We start from the raw sequence: 21,803 nt of genomic DNA on the forward strand, positions 1-21,803 counted from the left end.
ACTAGAACAGCTGAACTTTATTTGTTATTAATCAAAGCCACTTTAAATGATGGCAGGTGTGTAATGACTTCTATTTAACATGAGTTTGAATGTGATTGGTTAATTCTGAACACAGCAACATCCACAGTTATAAGAGGGTGTGCACACTTATGCAACCAGGTTATTGTGAGTTTTTTTATTTTTCCCTCAAATATTTCAGTTTGTTTTTCAATTGAATTGTTCACATTATAGGTCACATTAAAGGTGGACAAAGTTCTGACATGATTTATCTTTGTCTCAATCTTTTACATCACAAGAACCTGTTATTTTAACAGGGGTGTGTAGACTTTTTATATCCACTGTACTCCTCCGAAACTAGAGTATATCGAGGCCTTAAGACCCTTAGATCACAGTTTACCAATGCTCCCCATCCCGTCTAATAGAGCTAAAGAGGGTAAATCAGGAAGAATCTTAGAAACTGCCCAAATCCAGATTGTGATTGCTGCCAAAAAAAGTGAAAGGGTCTGAATACTTTCCAAAGGCAGAGTATATACAGTTCTTTGTAAAATTATGCAGACTGCAGACCAATTCTCTTTTATTATTTAATTACAAATGGTACACTGACATTTTGTTCTGTCTGATATTACAAAAATACAGAAACTAAATATATTTTATAGTGAGATGACAGTGGTTTTATGTTGGGAAATATTTTAGGGGGAAAAAAACGTAACTATTGTAAACAACTGGGATGACCTAGAGATATAGTTACAATCTGAAGTGGTAGCTAAGATACCTATCTTGATTATCTAAATGCTTTATTAATATAATTCATTATTTTAATTACAAGCAAAAGCCTAAAATATATGGTCTGTACCCTGGTCTCAGATTCACTAATAGAACACCTGTTAAGTGATACATAAAACATACATGTTATATTTGGGATCACATAGCAAATGCTTTTAATATGCACATTTGTGATCATCCTAATTATTGTTATTGCATCTTGATTGTCGATCAGTAATTTTGTGAGTCGTGCTGATTGTACAGTATAATGTATTCAATGTGATAAGCAATGTTATTAGGTGAGCTATAGGTTTTCAGTATAAAAACACCATTGCAAAGTCACAGCTATGCCTATTCATAAAGTAAAACATTGAGGAGGTATCTGTGGAGTTTGGACTATATTGATCTTGAATGAAAATCACCCAAATATGTAAACTCAAAATATCTACAATAAATAAAAGATGATGGAAAACAAGAAACAAAACACAAGATCTTGGCATTCATTTGCAGACAGCATTCAGTCATTGTCATAGATGCAATCTGCAAAAGAACAAGAATAATTGTCAAAGTGTTAAATAGAACAGCAAAATGTATTTTACCACCATCTTGCAAAAGTGCTATGTATTTGCTCTTAGTATTAGACATTGTTTTCCATTTTGGTTTTGCAACGTACCATCCCCAATGTCATCATAGATATCAGCATCTCTGGAAAAGCAAATCAGGAGATTTGTGTCAAACTCAGCACATTTGATGATCCAGGCATTTTCTCTGCAGTTTACTGAACTGGTTAATAACATACTATAGATAATGTGTATTTATAGATGTTTTTATTGTAGACAGGTTAATACAGTTAGGTCCAGAAATAATCGGACACTGACACACATTTTGTTATTTGTTTACCAAAATATATTCAAGTTGCAGTTTAATAATGAATATGGGCTTAAAGTGCAGTCGCTCAGCTTTAATTTGAGGGTATTCAGATCCAAATTGGAGGAAGGGTTGAGGAATTACAGCTCTTTAACATGTCCCTTTTTCAAGGGACCAAAAGTAATTGGACAATTGACTCAAAAACTGTTTCTTGGACAGGTGTGGGCTATTACTTCATTCAATTTCTTCATTTATTAAGCAGGTAAAAGGTCTGGAGTTGATTCCAGGTGTGCCATTTGCATTTGGAAGCTGTTGCTGTGAACTGACAACATATGGTCAAAGGAGCTCTCAATGTAAGTGAAACAGGCCATCCTTAGGCTGCAAAAAATGTATAATTAATCAGAGAGATAGCAGGAAAATTACGAGTGGCCAAATAAACAGTTAGGCACATTTGGAGAAAAAAGAATACAATGGTGAGCTCTGCAACACAAAAAGTCCAGGACGACCACTGAAGACAATGGTGGTAGATGATCGTAGAATATTTTCCATGGTAAAGAAAAACCCCTTGACAACATTCAGCTAAGTGATGAAAATTCTCCAGGAGGGAGGCATATCATTATCCAACACTTCCATAAAGAGAAGACTTCACAAGAGCGAATACAGAGTGATCACCTCAAGGTGCAAACAATTCATAAATCTCAAGAATAGAAAGGCCAGATTAGACTTGCCAAAAACATCTAAAAAGCCCAGTTTTAGAACAGTGTTCTTTGGACAGCTGAAACTAAGATCAACATGTACCATACTGATGGGAAGGAAAAAGTATGGAGAAGGCTTGGAACGGCATCTTGATCCGAAGCATACCCCATCATCTGTAAAATAAAGTTGAGGCAGTGTGATGGCATGGGCATGCATGGCCTCCAATGGCACTGGGTCACTAGTGTTTATTGATGATGTGACAGAAGACAGAAGCAGACGGATGAATTCTGAAGTGTATAGGGATATATTGTCTGCTCAGATTAAGCCAAATTCAGTGAAGTTGATTGGATGGCGCTTCACTTTACAGATGGACAATGACCCAAAACATACTGTGAAAGCAACACAGGAGTTTTAAAGGCAAAGAAGTGGAATATTCTGCAATGGGCGAGTCAGTCACCTAATCTTGACCCGATTGAGCATGCATTTCACTTGCTGAAGACAACACTTAAGGCAGAAAGACCCTCGAAAAAACAACAACTGAAGACAGCTGCAGTAAAGGCCTGGCAAAGCATCACAAAGAAGGAAACCCAGCGTTTAGTGATGTTCATGCGTTCCAGACTTCAAGCAGTCACTGACTGCAAAGGCTTGACAAAGTATTAAATATTAACATTTGATTTATGATTGTGTTCATTTGTCCAATAACATTATATCCCCTGAAATAAGAGCAGTATTTATTAAAATGGTTGCATTTCTTAAACGTTTCATACAATATTTTTGTTCAACCCCTTGAATTAAAGCTGAAAGTCTGCACCTCAATTGCATCTCGACTGTTTCATTTCAAATCCGTTGTGGTGGAGTACAGAGCCAGAATTATGAAAATGGTGTCAGTTCCGGACCTGAGTTTATGTGGATATGGATTTGTTTTTGTAAGGTCTGTGTTTGCATTGTACTTACTCTACTACAATATGGCTGGTCAAGACATGGCCAACTAAAGGAGAGTTATTGAGACAACATTTTGTTATTTATTTATTCATTGCAAAATGCCTATATAACACGGGGAATTTTTTGCTACTCACTCTTGCCCTCTTCATTCCTGCAGATAAGTTTGTTGTCTACAGGCTTAACAATGACATCCAGAGTCTCCCCAGGCCTAACTGGCAGGTCTTTACTGCTCCACTTTTTATTGGCCAAGGTGGAAATGATTGTCACCTGATACAGGACCTGGATCTCCCCATCATACTGTTGGTAAGGAGAGGTCAAGATTATTCTTAGAAATCTACACATAATCTCAAATGATCAATGTAATTATCAATAGAGCATTTACCTTGAACTTCTTTCTGAATTCCTTCTCTTCCTTCTCAAATTTCTTTAGCTTCTTTGGATCTTTCTCCTCCACCTTCCCCTTGCCTTTACTGTGTGTGTGTGTGTGTGTGTGTGGGTGGGGGGGGGAGAGAGCCTTTCATGTTTCAATCATTCTTTAAGTGGGAGATAAGAACATTCTTATGCATGGTCATTACAGCATTTTCTTTGGTTGTAATTCTTGATTCACCTGCTGATAGGATAAGACACATCCACATCATCATAGATCTCCTTATCCTCAGAGTTTTCTACAACAAGAAATACAGAGAATGAATAGCAAGGACACATTTAAATGGAATGTAAACAGACTTCTGAGACTTCTATTCTGAAATGGGAGAAATGTCACTGTTACAGACCATATCCTCAACCATCATGAATGTTAGAAATAATAGTTTACCTTCCTGGTCAAACTGGGATGGAGGGGGCACTCTGGAAATGACAAAAACAGAATAAAAAACATAGCCCTGGTGATGTCTGCTGTCATTTGGTTTGATTGGTTGGGCTGCCCATTTCAATCATATGATCAAAACATGATTAATCACACGTGAAATAATCAATCAAGTTAACAATCATCATCAGCCATTACACTTCCTAATTACACTTTATTATTTTTATGGATTCTTAATTATTGACAGAAGAAAATTAATTAGGTTGTTAATTAATTGAAGGACATAAAAGAAAAAAGATTTGATTCAAAAATGATTTCAGACTGATTTAATTATTTAGTAAAGTATTGAACTTCTGTCCCACTGATTTGTCCCTGATTTGCAGCAATAGGGGTTAGGGGTTATTGACCACGTATTGTCCTGATCCATCTTACTAATTAGAATATTACTCAATTTTGCTGCCTGGGCATTTTCTCCACTCCTCAAAGCCCTTAAACACCCAAGAGAGGCCGCGAGCTTTAGGAGGCGATCTGGGGTCCGAAGGGCCTGGGCTGCAGATACACACTCAATCACATACTTATATCAAACGCATGATAAACCCATTCAACCACCCAGAGATGAATGCACACTAATAATGCCACACCATGCAGGCATGATGCTCTCACCTGATGTTGAAGCTGGAATTGTCCAGGTCGTCATATAGTTCCTCACCCGGAGGGGGAGGGAGAACCACTTGGAATGAGAAAAAGTCAAATGTAACCTAAATACCACCAAAATGACTGTGACCATATTGATATAGTTGTCAATGTTTTTAAACAATCTAATTGTCATTTGAAATGTACCTGCTGGTCCCCTGATGTCACTGTAATGAGGAGAACAACATTTTGGTGGATTGCATAATCAAACAGTACGAAACAAATTGTTACAGTAGTTTGTCTAATTATTATTATTATTATTATTATTTATTTTTACAAGGTATCCCTTCTTTTTTCGTTACTGTGAATGCCCGGTAGTACCAAGAGGTTTAAAGAGATGCCTTTTACCTGTTGTTTTTATCAGGGAAGTCGACATCATCATATACATCCTGTCCTTGGCTTAAAGACACACCCTGCCGCTTCAGGGTGTCAAAGTCGGTCTCAACTGCCTCAGTCTTCACATAGCCATCTTAAAATACGCAGGGCACAAAAATGGGAACATTTGTAAGGGAGAAAAGTATGAGTAGGGGTGTGGAGCTTTTGCAGCAGTAGGAAACAGGGTTGTCACTTACAGGAGCCGTCCTGTGACCTCCCTAGCCAGCGGCCCTCTGGGTTCTCTGTAACACGCATGATTTCAATTGTGTCTCCCTGCTTATACGCCAGGTCCATCTTACTACCTTTACTGTCCCCTCTGGCCTTGCTCTTATGGAGGACCTGCAGAGGACCAGTCAGCTACCACAGAAGGAGAGAGAAAAAACGTGAGTGAGGATGCAGAGAAATGCATTCAGTTCACATAAAATGGTAGAGGATGAACTCCATTAGACTGTAATAAAGCAGGACTACTGAATAACAGTCTACTGAATAAGTGTCTGCAGTTTAAACACTCACTTTGAATTTTTTTCTGGCCTCTTGTTCTTTCCTCTCACGTTCTTTTTGTTCTTTCTTATCGACCTCCTGTCGTTTTTTCTCCTCCCTCTCTCGCTTCTTCTCTTGTTCCTTTGACTCCGCCGTCCCCCTGATCAGAAATACATGGCAGTGCTGTTGTTGCTCGTAAGTGGGCGTTGTTTGCCTACAACCTTCTCCTCTTTTCAAAGATCAGGCCAAAAGAAGAAGTTGGAAAGAAACTGGGGGAACTCTCTCACCAATTGTCATCGAGGCCTTCGTACGTGTCGTCACCACTCTCACTGTCCTATTGAATGAAACAAATGTTGATAGGGACATGTAAGCACATATGGAGATACGTTGTTAAGAAGGTTTCATTTGGACAAAAAAGGGTGTGCATGGCTTACTTGGCAAGAGCATGGTTATTGCAATGCTGTGTTTGTGGGTTTCACTGCCATCTACTAATTCCTGGAAGTCTCTGTTAAAGAGCATCTCCTAATGAATTAAATTAAAATAATGAACACGTCACCTCGGTCCATTGACTAGGATGTCCTCCAGAGGGTAGCGGTGGACGGTTGTTCACACCCACATCATCATAGCTGTCATATAGGTCAGGTTGGTTTCTGGAGGCAGACAGTCAATCAACTGGTCAAATGATTAACCACATTAAAGTCAGAACACAAGTATTCTACGGACGTTATTTAAGGAAATAATAAATAGTAGGACATAAAGAGAAGCAGTGAAAACAGGCATTTAATATTGTAATCAATGACAGTGATGGTAGTCTCCAGTATAGTCATATCCTCATATGACAGTCTTCTGGGTATCTGATACTCACATGGCTCCTGGAGGTCGTGGGGGCAAGATCGGGGCTGCATGGGTGCTAGGATGAGAGGCAGGAGGTGGGGGAACACTTCCCTTCCTGAACAAAGCAGGACCTTCAGGGAATAAACACACACATCTTCAGTTGGAATAAAGGTCATGCATGTTCCCTTTCAATCGGCTTTCCTATCAGTGTAGTGATTTTACTTGTGATGAATTTATGAATAACGTCTGTTAAAAAACTAGCCTATATTGACACCAGGGGGAGTATGGCATTCACATTATATGTCATTCACATTGGATGGTCTAACAGTAATGCAAGCCATGCTGAAATCTATTTTTAGTCAAAACCATTATAACATGTGGGTCCTAAACTGAAACCTTTCACTTAAATATGTCTCCGTTTGAAGAGGAACTTCCTAGTTAAGGAGCAAACGTCAGCTGTAAACTGAAGGAAGAAAACCCCAAACTACACAGGGAACTTTAATGAAGGAAACGTGTTTTCTTGCTTCTTTAGTTATACATTTAATTTAGGATGATTCGATCCTGTACTAAAAAATGTGCATGGGAAATGTGGGCTGAAATACATTCTCATATATTTCAATACTATTTAATAACCAGAAAAGGAACCAGGCAAGCCTAGTTCAGCCGGCACGCATTAACAACATGCCATGTTTGAATATTTTGCTAGACACCATTAAGCATTGTGTTAAACTGACTAACGTTTCTTATTACGTTTACCTCCACCACAAATAGCATCTATGAACTGTATGGCTATTTCCCCTGGCTGTATTAACAGCTTATTAGCCAGTAATAGGCTTACAGGCATCTACCAACTTACTACATGGAATAGTCATAAGAATTGAGCAATTGCTAGTGAGAATTGCTAAGATGAACTTTACATTGCCAAAGCTATTACATTTCATGGTACAAAAAGTTCGTTTTTCTTTCATTCGTGAATGACACTGATACAATAACTATCGGGCGACGATAACTTTTTCGTCAAGTGAAAAGACGAGAGAATCATGGAAACCCCTACTATTTTACTGACCAAGGGGTTTTCATCTAGCCTATATTACCCCCAAAAATATGATGCATACTTTGAAAATCCAGCAGAAATAGTCGCAATACAACCGTAAACAGTTTTATTATAGGCTTACTACATCATAGCTACTGAAGGTTGCCACCAGTGAAGTTTTTGTCTATCCGGAAACTATTGTTGGCAGATCCACATCTCTAACCACTATGCCATTTAGCAAGCGGCATGCTTGTTATTCAATATATTATTCAATATCTGTGAATAATACCCTCAGAGTGTATTTTTAAACTGAAAGCTCCCATCATGTAAAAAACATCCTACGTACAGAAATGTGTATTAGCAGAGTACGATCATGTATTTTCTCTCATTAGATATTTCAGAAAGTTGTAGAACATGTAACTGAATGTATATTAATGTGAACATTCAACAGATAATTTAGATAAAAAGTAAAAGATTTACAATGATAATCAAACTCATCCAGTTCTAATGTAATGCATTCTACTGATCTTTTACAGTGCATTCGGGAAAGTATTCAGACCCCTTTACCTTTTCTAAATTTTGTCACACTACAGTCTTATTCTAGAATGGATAGAATATACTTTTTCCTCATCAATCTACACACAATACCCAATAATAACCAAGCAAAACCAGGAATATCACATTTACATAAGTATTCAGACCCCTTACTCCGTACTTTGTTGAAGCACCTTTGGCAGCTACACTTTTGAGTCTACTTGGCTATGATGTTATAAGCTTGGCACACATGTATTTGGGGAATTTCTCTCATTGTCTCTGTAGATCTTCTCAAGCTCTGTCCATAGACACCATTCTCTCTCCATAGATTTTCGACTGAGTTCCACTCCTGCGTCCTGAGCCCTCTGGATTTTGTTTTCATCCATGATGTCTGTACTTTGCTAGGTTCATCTTTCCGTTGATCCTGACTAGTCCCTGGCGCCAACAAACATCCCCACAGCATTATACTACTAACACCATGCTTGATGATGTTGGCCAGGTGATAAGCAATGCCTTGTGATGCTTCTAGATGTGATGCTTGGCATTCAGGCTAAAGTGTTCGGCCTTGTTTTCATCAGACAAGGCAATCTTGTTTCTCATGGTCTGAGAGTCATTTAGGTGCCTTTTGGCAAACTCCAAGCGGGCTATCATGTTCCTTTTGCTGAGGAGTGGCTTCTGTCTGGCCATTAGCATAAAAGCTTTATTGGTGGAGTGCTGCAAATATTTGTCCCTTCCATCTCCACACAAGAACTCTGGAGCTTTGTGAAAGTTAAAATCAGGTTTATAGTCACCTCCCTGACCAAAGGCCTTTTCCCCTGGTTGCTCAGTTTGGCCAGGCGGACAGCCATTTAAGAATGACAGCTTTCAAATCAATTGAATTTACCACAGATGAACTCTAATCAATTTATAGAAATATCTGAAGGATGATCAATGGAAACAGGTCTGAATTCTTTTGTTAATTTGATATTTCTGTTTTTTACTTTTTACTAAATTTGCAAACATTTCTGAAATACTTTCTTGGAAGGGGTATTGTGAATAGATTGTTATGGAAAAAAATTTAATTAATTTAATAATGCTGTAATGTAAGAAAATGTGGAAAAAGTGAAGGGATCTGAATACTTTGCAAATGTACTGTATGCTCCTAGTAACAAAAAATGTATTTGGTCATTACATTTTTAAGGTTTTAGTGTCTATTTCAGACCCTAATGTATGGATGTAAATCCTGATCTTTTTTAAACGTTTTTTTCTGTGTTCAGCTTATTATTGTTTTTTTTTCAGCTTTTGAACTGACTGTACGTGTTTTGACCAAACACTCACATACACACTGCGGTTTTCTCAGTCTCTTCAACAAGCTTCCATTTCATGTAACCCATTTAGAAGAACTCTTGACCCTTATTTTTCATCAATAAGACAAGACTATCTGCCTTTGGGATTGTTGTGTACACATCTTATTGAAAAGCAGACTCCCCATTCTGTGAGAAATGTTTGAGATTTTGCATGCAAATGTAATGTCTCTAATGCTGGAATCACCCATTACAGTGGATCCAGCTGTGTAACAGAGCTTAACAGACAAGCTACCATACTATTTTTACAACTTGCTTTTAGATGGTTCCTTACCCTGAAAATAGAATATGGGCAAAAAGAAACTGGAATCCACGTTTCTGTTTTCTTTAAACAGTTCTTACAAAATTCAGCTAACTTTAGCTGCTGCTGTCTAAAATGCGTTGCTTAAGTCTTTTTAAATTTTTTATATATCAGAATAAGCTGAAAACACATCATCTACAGATATGGGTCTATCAAACAAGTAAAACCACTACTACACAAAATGACTTGTAGCACGATCACTATGACATGCAGGCTCTCATTTGCCCTTCAATATATGTTCTGCACATAGGGCAGTCATGTATTGCATTGCATTGTATGTTATGTTTGCAGGGTTTAAGTAGAAAGTTCCAGAAGAGACAGAAATCACAAAAAACATCTATAATCTCCAATAAACAGAAGATAAAAGAGAAGTTTACTATTTTACAACTTAACGTTGGATAGTTCCTCACGCTGAAAATAGTATGTTTTTTTTTAAACAGTCATTGGTAACTGTAGCCACCAAAAGATAAAAACCAGTGAAAGCAAAACAGGAAAGTTTGTGATATCACATTCACTGTAGGTGCCAGACCAAAGAGCTTTATTTTAATTTAAGCTGACCAGGTTCCAAACTGAGTAGCAAATACTTTTTGTAGCAATTTCCTATTGATGAAGGTTAATACCCTTTGTCTATTTTTAGTTTTGTGAGTAATTTTCTTGATTCCCCATCATCATAGATTATTTTAACCCATTGAAACAAGAAACGATGGAAGGACACAATACTGTTGCTTAAGACAACAATGCAACAATGCAACAATGCAAAAAGACACAGCTGAGACGTGCTGTGTCTTTTGACATACTGTAGGCTACTTGCAAACAGTCTGCGGCAGCCTTGGACGATGAGTTGGCTTCAACCTCTTCCTGCCACAGAATCCTCCTCAATAACTGAAACCCTCAACCAAAATCCCTTTCGAAGTTAGTCGGCCTGGTTTGTACTGTACATCACCTGACAGCAATAGCTGCATTGGTATACAACAATTTGAGATTCTTGAGATTCTTTTTTTCTAACCCCAAAAACAAGCAAAACCTTTAGTGTTGTCTAAAATTATGTAGCTACAACCTTGTCAATGACCACATCTTGTTACAAACCATAATAAGAGAAGCAGAAGAAAATCTGCAAACTGTTAAAATGAGGTCCCTCTGCTATCCAAATCAATGTATTGTATGAAATGCCACTGATTTCCTGATTTTTCCTGGTTATGTGATGGAAGTTACTGAAATGTAGCTATTGAAATTACTTGGTGACTTCTATTCATTAATGCAGATTTTAGGACAGAACAGCACTAAATGTCAACTTCTGCTCCCCAATAGCTCAATTTCTTTTACATAAAACAAGTCAGACTATAACGTCCACTGCAAAAAGGAAGCAATCAGAAAAACATGAGGAATCAATGCATTAAGTGCCTATAATCAAATATATTCTGTAAACATCTTAACAATTTCATAGATTTTTTTCTGTTCGTGGCTAAAGTTAGTAAAGATTAGAAAGGCTGTTGAAATAAAACTGAACAAAGGATTCAGTTTCTTTCACTTGGCCAATAGACAACATCGTTTTGAAATAGTGAAGTAAATTTTCCCCCCTTTATTTACTCATAGTAGTCTAACATAACATTGACTATACTTGTTGTGAAAATAGCTAAAAACTTTTTTTTGACTGCAAAACAAATATTATTTGAAAATCACAGTTTTCTAAGTGTAGTTATGAGTATACGTTTTATGACTATAATTATTTTGACAAAATCCAGAAAGTAGTTTTTTTTCACATTTTGCAGACCCTGAGCATGAAGGCTCAGTAATAAGAGACAAAATGTCTCAGTGAAGCACACCACAACAGAAACCTCTTTACTTAGCGTGCATTGCTGTGAGACTGCACAACTGGAGTATTAAAAAACATGTAAAATGCATATAAGAAGCCTTACCATCCTCTTTATTAGCCTCTGTGCCCTTCTTAAACTTTTCCAGGTTTACCCTAGGAGGCCGGTTTGGTTTGGCTGGGGCACTTCCAAGTGCCAGGATATTAGGCAGGGGGTTTCGTTTTGGGACAGAGGAGCTACTGGTAAGGGCAGAATGGTTCCCCCCCACAGCTGGATAAGAAGGGCTCATGGGCTTTTTAAAGCTGGGTTTCTTAGCGGCTGGAGGTTTCTGGGAGGGACTAGAGTCAGTGGACGTGATGGGGACTTTAGCTAATTCTTTTGCTCTGTCCTCAGGTAGTGTGTCTGGTTTGTTGAATGCATTCTGAGCAGTCCTGAAGTTTGAGGGCTTGGGTGCAGTGCCTGGTGTGAATGGTTTGACTGTAGAGTCCACAGGTCCCACCTCGCTATCCTCTGACTTTAGCCTCATCTTGGCAATCGAACTGACTGGTTTTATGGAAGGGGTCATTTTGGATGGGAGGGAGTTCGGGGTACTCCTGCTTTCGTCAGGTTTGGAATTGTTGTCTTTGACCCAGGAGGGTTTGGCCACAGCTATTGGTGGTTTATGTATGACAGGCTTGGGGTCAGACAGAGTTGAGCTCAGAGGGGGCTTTTGAAAAGGTGGTTTGGGTGAAAGGCTTTTGACTTCAGCATCCTGGGATCCTTCCATTTTGGGTTTAACATTTAGCTGTTTGACAAATGATGGTTTGCTATCCTCTTGGGGTTTTTCAAACCTACTAGCAATCAGTTTGGTTTTGGGTAACTCCCTGACTTCTGGAGCACTCTTGTTGGAGACTGTGCTCTTGAGGAAGTTGGGTTTTGGTGGGATGGACGCTGCACTGCCTGAGAGGCTTGTCTCTAGGGCAGGTTTCTTCAGATTTATGGGGGGTCCAGAGGACAGGGTTGGGTGCACAGCAACCTTGGGACGTCCTGAAGAGATGCCCTCCATGGCATTTCCATCTGAACTGAAGCGAGCCATCATGGCCTTCACATCTGACTTGTTGTCCTGCTGGCAGCAAACAAAGACTAGTCATGGGGAAGTATAATTAAATTTTGTCTATAGGAGTTTCCGCTAATGAACACACATTTCAGGAAGAGAGAACCATTCATGTTATTCACAGAAATCTTATTGACTTATTAACCACTGTTAGTTATTTCAACTATACAAACTAACACAGGCAAACAAAGGAAATAGAGGAAAGAGAGAGCAAGAGAAAGATAGAGAGTGAATAAAATATTGGAGAAATAGGTTGTAGTTTTTTAACGTCTAAATGTTTATCTTTCTTTCTCATTAAACAAAACCACATGGAGCACTAAAAATAAAATGTGTTTAATTAAAGCAAGCAAGTTTATTTATATAGCACAATTTACACAGAACAAATTCAATGTGCGAATTCAATATAAAACAAATTAAATATAAAAATACAATAGAATAAAACCAAATACTAGAATATAAACATCAAATAGGCAATTCAATGTGCTTTACATAGAATAGGAAAACAGAAATAGAAGAAATTAAACATTTTCCTGAAACAAAATCGGATCAAGATTTCATCAAAGCAAGCTAAACGTTAAACCTGAGTAAACTTTACTCAAACCCTGAGTAAACTATAGGCTACAGTGTTTTCAAAATGATGCAATCAAACAATTAATCATTCTCATTAAGGCCTTTGTGAAAGGAACACTAAAGACCAGCACTGTCCAAGTCTAGTGTGTATAAAGAAACAAACAGGAAATGTAACAAAGCCATGGTGCTAAACAGGAAGTGGGCTCATACAAGTGCTCACATGGTTTAGCTTATCTTACATTTACATTTTAGTAACTGAACATATGCTCATACATTCTTCATACTGCCCTCCCATAACAATCAAACCCATATTGCTGAACCCAATGGCAGTCTGTCCAGTTTTGTTATATTTTTATATATATACATTGTTAATATTTGAATAATGGTTATGCTCAATAAAATATAATTGATTATCTAAGATGGCCAAATTATTCAGACAAACTCTATGACTGAAGGGTTCAGAGCGGACGGGTTAAAGGCTTCTGAAATGTACAGTGGGGAGAACAAGTATTTGATACACTGCTTATTTTGCAGGTTTTCCTATTTACAAAGCATGTAGAGGTCTGTAATTTTTATCATAGGTACACATAGGTACAAAAATCAAAAAATCCAGAAAATCACGTTGGATGATTTTTAAATAATTAATTTGCATTTTATTCCATAACTTAGGTATTTGATCACCTACCAACCAGTAAGAATTCCGGCTTTCACAGACCTGTTAGTTTTTCTTTAAGAAGCCCTCCTGTTCTCCACTCATTACCTGTATTAACTGCACCTGTTTGAACTTGTTACCTGTATAAAAGACACCTGTCCACACACTCAATCAAACAGACTTCGACATCTCCACAATGGCCTAGACCAGAGAGCTGTGTAAGGACATCAAGGATAAAATTGTAGACCTGCACAAGGCTGGGATGGGCTACAGGACAATAGGCAAGCAGCTTGGTGAGAAGGCAACAACTGTTGGCGCAATTATTAGAAAATGGAAGAAGTTCAAGTTGACGGTCAATCTCCCTTGGTCTGGGGCATTGAAGATGGGTCATGACTGGGTCTTCCAGCATGACAACGACCCGAAACACACAGCCAGGGCAACTAAGGAGTGGCTCTGTAAGAAGCATCTCAAGGTCCTGGAGTGGCCTAGCCAGTCTCCAGACCTGAACCCAATAGAAAATCTTTGGAGGGAGCTGAAAGTCCGTATTGCCCAGCGACAGCCCCGAAACCTGAAGTATCTGGAGAAGGTCTGTATGGAAGAGGGGCCAAAATCCCTAGTGTAGTGTGTGCAAACCTGGTCAAGAACTACAGGAAATGTGTGATCTCTGTAATTGCAAACAAAGGTTTCTGTTCCAAATATTAAGTTCTGCTTTTCTGATGTATCAAATACTCATGTCATGCAATTACATGCAAATTAATTACTTAAAAATCATACAATGTGATTTTCTGGATTTTTGTTTTAGATTCCGCCACTCACAGTTGAAGACTACCTATGCTCAAAATTACAGACTTCTACATGCTTTGTAAGTGGGAAACACTGCCGATTTTGCAGGTTATCAAAGACTTGTTCTCCCCACTGTAACTGCTCACCTTTTTGTTGTTTTGGCGGTTGATCTTTGTTTATTCTGTATTTCCGTAGTCAAAATGCAAATAGCCCTCTGGGAAAAATAATATTTTGGACTGGTCTATGTGAGCAGGTAGTGCAAGTTCTGAGAACGCTATTTTTGTTAGACATTTGAATATGTATCTATATTAGCCACACTTGCGCAGTAAAAGTAAAAGACTGCACATAATAATGTTCAGGATATTAAGGGACGTCTCTCAGCAACACACCACTTCCACCATTAATGAGGGTTGTTTGAATCGAGGCAGAGCAACCTATCATGAGGAAGTGCAGATAAGGCCAGAGGACAGGCATTCCTATTGCTCAAGGCTGAGGACTGCCTACCTGGGAATGAACTACCTGTTCTGTTAATGGACAGGGGACTAACACTGGAGACTGTTAGCAAGTGTCTACATAATGTGGCATTGACTCTGTCACTCTCAATCAAAAATAATTTGGTGTCAAATTAAGAGCAATGATTTGTAATGCAGCCACAGATGGTAGCTAATCTTTGGTAAATTAATCCTTTAGTTGATATTGGTTTGGATCAACAACGTCTTTTGACATTTGTTCATTGGCTTAACGCCAGATTTTGCCTCACTGATGTGCATGCGGATTACAAGGGTACATGTTATAGCCTATTCTCAACTTTGAAGTGTCCCCTCGGAAACCACAGGGCAGAACCACTTCATCTGTTACCCACAAAACATATTAATGTCCTTAACAGATGGGTGGGTGTGTGTCAGTCTGTCAGTATGTTGTTTATGTACTGAAGACTGTGAAATGGGGCACACTGCAACTCAGGCAGAGATGTGTGACACTGTTGTCTTGTGTTATCTCTATTTGCAACTTAGAAGAAAAAGTGGGTTATAGCTGTCCACACATCTGCTTTGATATGTGACACTGACTGAGACCTAAATACTGTATGGGTAAAGACCCTTTTGGTGCCCCACTCTCTGCTAGATGGCAAACATGGGGTTTTAAGGCAACACACTGAGTCATTTCATCCATTACATAATGAATTAATGGCTGTGCACCACTTCCCTGAGCTTTACAATGCATAAATGGTGACATGAAAGCCATAGATGAAATAAGCAGACAATAGTTGTTTAACTTACAACAGAAGTACCAACCAGCTGACACCCGAGGATGTTAAGCTTGAAGAAAAAATGTCATGGAATAACATGTCTTGAGTAAAAGCAAAGAGGAACCATGGTTTCTTTTCAATGTGGTGAATTACAGTTACACAATCCAGATTGTCACAACCCTGTTAAGCAAAACAGTTTTGAAAAAGTACTTCTCTAATGCTGAAGTTAAGCCCTACTCTAGCAATAAATAACTAAATGACACTTACCAGTTCTTCTAAAGAGACAGTAAAATGTACATTAATAAAAAACAGATACATTATCTCATAGCAATTCTATAAAACCTCAGAAGAATGATGTGCAACGGAAACAGAAAGAATAAAACGTATAAATAAAAATATAGAAGGATCAGTTTTGGGGTAAATACCTGCTTCTATGTTGTTCAACAGGTAATGGCAACAAAAGTACAACATTCTGAATGCATCAATTCGACTAATTTGTTAAATTCAGTACACTACTCATTAAATTACTACCAGCATGTACTCACCATAGCAGGAAGCTTCAGGGTAACCAAAATGCTCCCACACTGTGTGGGCTGGTGGAGAGTCTGTTATTTTGTGAAATGGTCTGTGTGTGTAGTGAAGGTGAAAGACAGTATGTGTCTGTTTGTGAGTGTGAAAGCATTTGTGACCTCAGTGTCCGTGTGGTACTTAGTACTTCCCCTCCCTGCAGAATTACTCCTGTGTTGTCATCAGAGAGGCAGCTTTATCTTTCTCAGTCCATCTCTAGTATTTGCCTATTCCAAGCCCAAGCAGGCATATGGCCCTTTCCATTTGCACTGAATCATGAACTGTAATTCCTTAGAACTGTGTATGTGAAATACTACAGTATCATCTGGACTTACATCATGAACCATTAGGAATACTTGCAATAAAATGTACTGTATGAAGTGAACAAACACAAAAACAGAAATGCTATCGCCCAAAGCAGTCAAACCAGAGGGTAGCCAATATGCAAATCAGGGATTTATGCTGTTGTTGTTCATTGTTGAGATGACAGGTATCCTAACAGTTAACACATCTGCCCAATAACCAGAAGGCAAGGTGACAAATCTGTTGTTCTGTCTCTGAGCAAGGCAGTTAACCCTTGTATCACCCAGGTCATTGCTGATGAGATTGTGTTCTCAGTCAACTTGACTTATAAAACAAGGGTATGAAACATTTATGGATAAATGTTATCAGACATTTTAGATAGGACCCATCCTAGCAATTCTTTGGAAAAAAGGGAAGGAGGAAGGAAGATCTTTGTTTGACAGTTGTTTACTGTGGCTCTTTTCCTGCATGCTGTCACTGTCTTTTATACTATGTGCTACTTCTATAATCATCTGTGTCCAATTCACAGCTGCTGAACATATGTTTTCTCACCACAAATCCTACTTTAATTTTCCCAGCCCAGGATCAACGAAAAGACAATAGCCAAAAACTAATATTTTACGTATTTTACACAGGTTAGAATGAAGCAGCAGACTATTAGCCTGCCCTGCTGCTAATCAGCCAACCTTATCTTGTCAAACCAATTGCAATACTACTACTTGAATATTAATGGTCAACCGACCGTTAAAGTTACTTTCTTCCAAATGTAGTCTTGTGTGATTCACGTAACCAAATGGGGGGAGCTTCTGAAGCAGACTTTCAGACATTGAATAGTTAAGGATTTTCTCTGTTTATAGTATCGCAGATCAATAATTAGCAAATAAAACAGATGTCATTTTCACAATTACAGAAAATAATCTTTAATATCAAGAAACATTATATATAGACAATTGTTAGTACTCTCTGCCATATCAAAATGCCATGCCTCTGATAAATGCATATGGTTTGATAAGACATTTCAAATGAAAAGCTTTATATGATCATGGTTTTATATTTTTTCACATCACACTTTTAGCTATAACCATTTAACATTTATTTGCTTGCTGCCATGGTGTCTTTGGATATTTGGACTGTTTTCTCTCTTTTAATCCACTGATCTGGGCTAAAGGTAGCTATCGTCTGCTTCCTCCACATAACCTTGGTAACTAATGCCAGTGTCCTCAGGACACTGAATACCCAAAGTCTTCTGCATTTTCTCTTCTTGCTGCCGCAGCTCCATGGAGTCCACCAGGTCATAAATATTGGCCAGTGACCATAGAGGCGAGGGGAACCAGGCTTTCACGTCCCCATCCTTCCCCACTACAAGCATACTGAAGTACTCCCGATTGATCTTCAACTGGTCCCGGAGACTGTTTACCACGTCCTGTGACAAAGGCTCATTTTCCGCTTGGCTCTTCCCTGTCAACAATAATGGAATGATGTTCATCATACCATTTTCTGATTATTTCCATCAATATTTGGGCTGCTAATAAGTAGGATAGTATCAGTGTAGGAAATCACAGGAAAAGAAATTCTGATTGTTTTCTGTAACATATCTTTCAAGAAAGGTCTGTTCAAGAATGGTTATTTCATTGAAAGGGGTTTAGATTTAATTCATTATACACATTTTTTTTTTGTTAATAGATGTTTGTTCACTATTATCTTGAAATGAGAAACTCACCATTAAGTGGAAACAGCTCCACAGAGCCAGAGGCTGTTGGTCCTGTTCCAATCAATTTCAACAAGGCAAAATGACGAATTCCTGTTGGAAATACAAAGTGAAATTAAGGCATTTGGGTCATTCTTGAATTGCGGGGGCAGCAGCTGTCCCTGCACTTTGTCACCATGTAAAACACTAAAGCAGGACAGACACTGTCTGTTCTATTTTACAGTAATTTTGACAAAATAAAACAAGACATTTATGCGGCAAAACATGTGTTTGTATATGCTGTAGAAACTTGGACTGGTAAATAGTCTTGTCCCATTGATGTGTAAAGGTGTAATTATGTAAAGGTGTAATTACGTTTTAGTGATGTAGAGATATCTATCTATTATTTTGAATATGAGACAGTAAAGAACATTGGTCGTGTATTCTACAGAGTATGCGTGTCCCTAGTTTAATGATTGTCCCTGACTGATTACAAAGATGTGCTGTACAGGAACCTTGATCATTCTGTCTGTGGCAAACTGCCCTGGACGGGTTTATATTGAAGCAGATAATGTCATGATTTTAAGGATGCCAACTACCAAATCTAAACTGACATGTTGTTAGTCATTAACCTACTGTATTGTTGTATTTCGAATAATACAATCCAAAATTCATTTAAACAAATGACAACCTAGAAAAACACATTTTATAAAAGATGTCAGGCCCAAATACCAACAGTAATTCAAAAATTATCCATTTACTAATTCTCCTTTAGTGTCGACTACTGCAGTAGCATAATGTTGCTGAGGTCAACAACACAATAATTCCCAAACTAGTCTGGTCTTGTTGGAGAAGTCTACTAGGCAGCCTAATCATAGCCCTACTGACCCATTGGACAGGCGTGTCCTCTCAGCCCCTGGAGCTGCTGTTGGAAGGAGTAGTCATCACTGGATGGAGTAGAGATGATCAGCAGTCTTCTTTTAGACATGAACCTGGTGGGGAGAAATGGCTCTATTATTATCTGTGCCTTGCGTTTTAAAGCACCTCATTATAACGCTTTATAGCAGCTTTAAGTAAGTGCCGTGGTGTCATTCCAGGTGCTATATTTATTCAAATACCTCAGCAGTGCTCCACCCTGTTGATGGGATGTGAAACAAGCTACCGGACGTTTTCTCTCCCTCTCCATTTCAAATTGTCGCGATGGAAAGGTGTCAACATATTCCATCAGTGCAGATGAGGGGGGAGGTTCATCAAATACTTTCTAAAAGGGAAATAAACAAAAACCAAAAACAGCATACTTGGATCAATCTGTACAAGAACTGAATAAACTTGCCTGAAGACAGTGACGTGCGTTATCAAATGAAAACTGGCAAGGGAAAAGCTCCTCACCGTGGGCTTCAGATCATAGTCAGTCACAGTCATGGAGAAATCTTTGGAGGACACAATGCCATACTCCTTAATCAGTTGAGAGATGAGATCTGGGTCAGTGAACGTCTCTGGGAGTGAGGTGAGTGGAGGCTCAGAATCTGAAGCAAACAGAAATCCAGATTTTTACCGCATGACAAACCCAAAGAGGAAACAGATGTCAAATGATTTGTGGGAGATGGAGTCAGTAGACACAGACACAGTAAGTAGTACCATGCTGGTAGTGGTGCAGGGTGAGGGTAGCCCCAGGCCCTGAGCTCAGGATGGTTGCCATAGTAATTTTCCTGAGGGTAAGGTCGCAGAAATGCAACTGGTTCTCCTCCCTCTGTCGGACATACTGAGGCGTGCTGTAGCTAGGCGAAGCTATCACCTGTATCGCAGACCAAAAAGAAAACATGCATATCACTAATACGCATCTGTCACAAACAGGTCCATTTTTTAATGTTTATATGATACCTACTAAAGAGCTTACCATAAGTCTTCTGTCCCCTTTCAGTTGCTTTACAAAGTCCGTCAGTGCATTCTTGTCACTCTCATTCACCTCTCTGTGGGATTTCTTCCCTCTTCCTTTACTTTTCTTCTTCCCATCTTTCTTTCCTTTTCCTTTTCTTTTGGATTTGTTTTTCTCCAAGGATTCCTCGACCACACCAACATACTCTCTTTTTTTATCACCTGAGTTGGCAACAATTTTGTTTTGTGTTGCAACATTTCCTTTGTTGTTTTGTCTGTCCTCTCCCACAGTTTTGATATTTTCCTTCCCTGTGATTGATTTTGAGTCAGTGGGCGTCTTTCTAATGACAAACCTAGAGAAACCACTGAGGATGTCCTGAATTTTGTTCTTTAGTGCAGCCTTCTTGTCTATAGGCTTCTTCTGGATGACTGCGCTATTGTTTCCTTGCAGGTGGGGACTGAACTTTTTCACAGGAATCTTTTTCTTCACCATCCTCTTCTTGGTCATTTTACATTTCATAGAGGAGCCCTTCCTGGTGAGTTTTTCCAGCTTGCGCATGGGGAACTGATCAATGACCTCTAAGACAGCCTCCACACGGACCGGGTAGGGGAAACTTTCACTTACCCGCAGGTTCTTCTTCATGACCAGCATGGAGAATCCTTGGTCCCCCAGCTCCAAATAATGCAATAGCTTGGTGACTATGTCTGGATCGATACTCTCAACACTGGCGTCTCCCTGGAAGGTAGTCTTCCGGATCCTTCCTTCCATCATGGCGTTCTGGATGATTGTGACGATAAAGGTATCTCTTTCAGCCAGGCGGCAGTTCAGTCCCTCTTGCTCCATGTCCTGGATCTGTTTCTCCATCATACGGAGGTAGTTGTCACTGTGAGAGGGGGCCGTGATCACCCACAAACGCTTCTTACCTTCAAAATCGGCCAGAAATTCCTGTTCTGGGTCGATGGCTGCTGCAGGACTGTTGTGTCCTGCCTGTCTGTCACCCCCATGATCGTCCTCTGGAACAACGAAACCAGGAGATTCTTCATACAGGGTTCTGGACTGATGTCTGCCCTTCCCTGGCCGTGCTGCAGACACACCTGGGCTATGACGGCACAAAGAAATCAGGACAATCAGGGCACTGAGCAATCTAGACATCCTCAGTGGTTTTGGTCACGCTACAATCCACAGAGACTGCTTTGAGCAGTCGCTGCACAAAGATTTCTCTAACCAGCTTTTGGTTGGATAGTGAGAACTCCAGTACTCCACGGCCTCTGGTTCCCATTATACTATGACCTTGTTACAGGAAACTCCTGGAATTTTTCAAACTTCAAAGCATATGCTTGGTGGGAGCTCCTCTTCAAACTGGAACTGCCTTCAGTGTGTTAGAGGCTGAGCTATAGAATAACAGGTGGAAAGGAGAGAGGGAGCTGAGGGGGAGAGGATAGAAGGGGGAGAAAGAGGAGGGGGAGAGGAGAGGAGAGGAGAGGAGGGGGAGAAAGAGGAGGGGGACTGAAACCTGAGCTTTTACAGATTCTAACATCAAACTGTGCAGG

At 39.2% G+C, this 21,803-nt stretch overlaps 2 protein-coding genes across 5 annotated transcripts; both read right to left on the reverse strand.

The window, feature by feature from the left end:
• Positions 1-273: 273 nt before the first annotated feature.
• On the reverse strand, positions 274-16,472 carry fybb (FYN binding protein b). Of its 4 annotated transcripts, none has more exons than XM_010877282.4 (18): positions 16,366-16,472; positions 11,582-12,578; positions 6,486-6,585; positions 6,177-6,270; positions 5,908-5,954; positions 5,654-5,780; positions 5,338-5,497; positions 5,114-5,234; positions 4,913-4,932; positions 4,736-4,802; positions 4,520-4,621; positions 4,082-4,113; positions 3,875-3,932; positions 3,650-3,737; positions 3,402-3,564; positions 3,280-3,313; positions 1,436-1,467; positions 274-1,302 (listed from the first exon to the last, which is right to left on the reverse strand). In XM_010877282.4, the coding sequence occupies exons 1-18, from the start codon at positions 16,366-16,368 to the stop codon at positions 1,280-1,282; spliced, it is 2,268 nt and encodes a 755-aa protein (XP_010875584.2). In that variant the 5' UTR covers positions 16,369-16,472; the 3' UTR covers positions 274-1,279. The 4 variants fall into 4 exon arrangements, with proteins under 4 accessions (XP_010875584.2, XP_010875583.2, XP_010875585.2 ...); XM_010877281.4 differs by having other exon boundaries at positions 11,582-12,581; positions 16,366-16,467; XM_010877283.4 differs by lacking the exon at positions 4,520-4,621 and having other exon boundaries at positions 11,582-12,581; positions 16,366-16,467.
• A 1,178-nt stretch (positions 16,473-17,650) lies between these two features.
• On the reverse strand, positions 17,651-21,522 carry ccdc80l2 (coiled-coil domain containing 80 like 2). The gene is made up of 7 exons (XM_010877279.3): positions 20,275-21,522; positions 20,016-20,172; positions 19,767-19,903; positions 19,496-19,638; positions 19,266-19,369; positions 18,411-18,491; positions 17,651-18,148 (listed from the first exon to the last, which is right to left on the reverse strand). The coding sequence occupies exons 1-7, from the start codon at positions 21,403-21,405 to the stop codon at positions 17,853-17,855; spliced, it is 2,049 nt and encodes a 682-aa protein (XP_010875581.2). The 5' UTR covers positions 21,406-21,522; the 3' UTR covers positions 17,651-17,852.
• Between the last annotated feature and the right edge of the window lie 281 nt (positions 21,523-21,803).

The sequence above is a fragment of the Esox lucius genome, chromosome 14 (genome assembly GCF_011004845.1).
Source record: "Esox lucius isolate fEsoLuc1 chromosome 14, fEsoLuc1.pri, whole genome shotgun sequence".
Classification (NCBI taxonomy): Eukaryota; Metazoa; Chordata; class Actinopteri; order Esociformes; family Esocidae; genus Esox; species Esox lucius.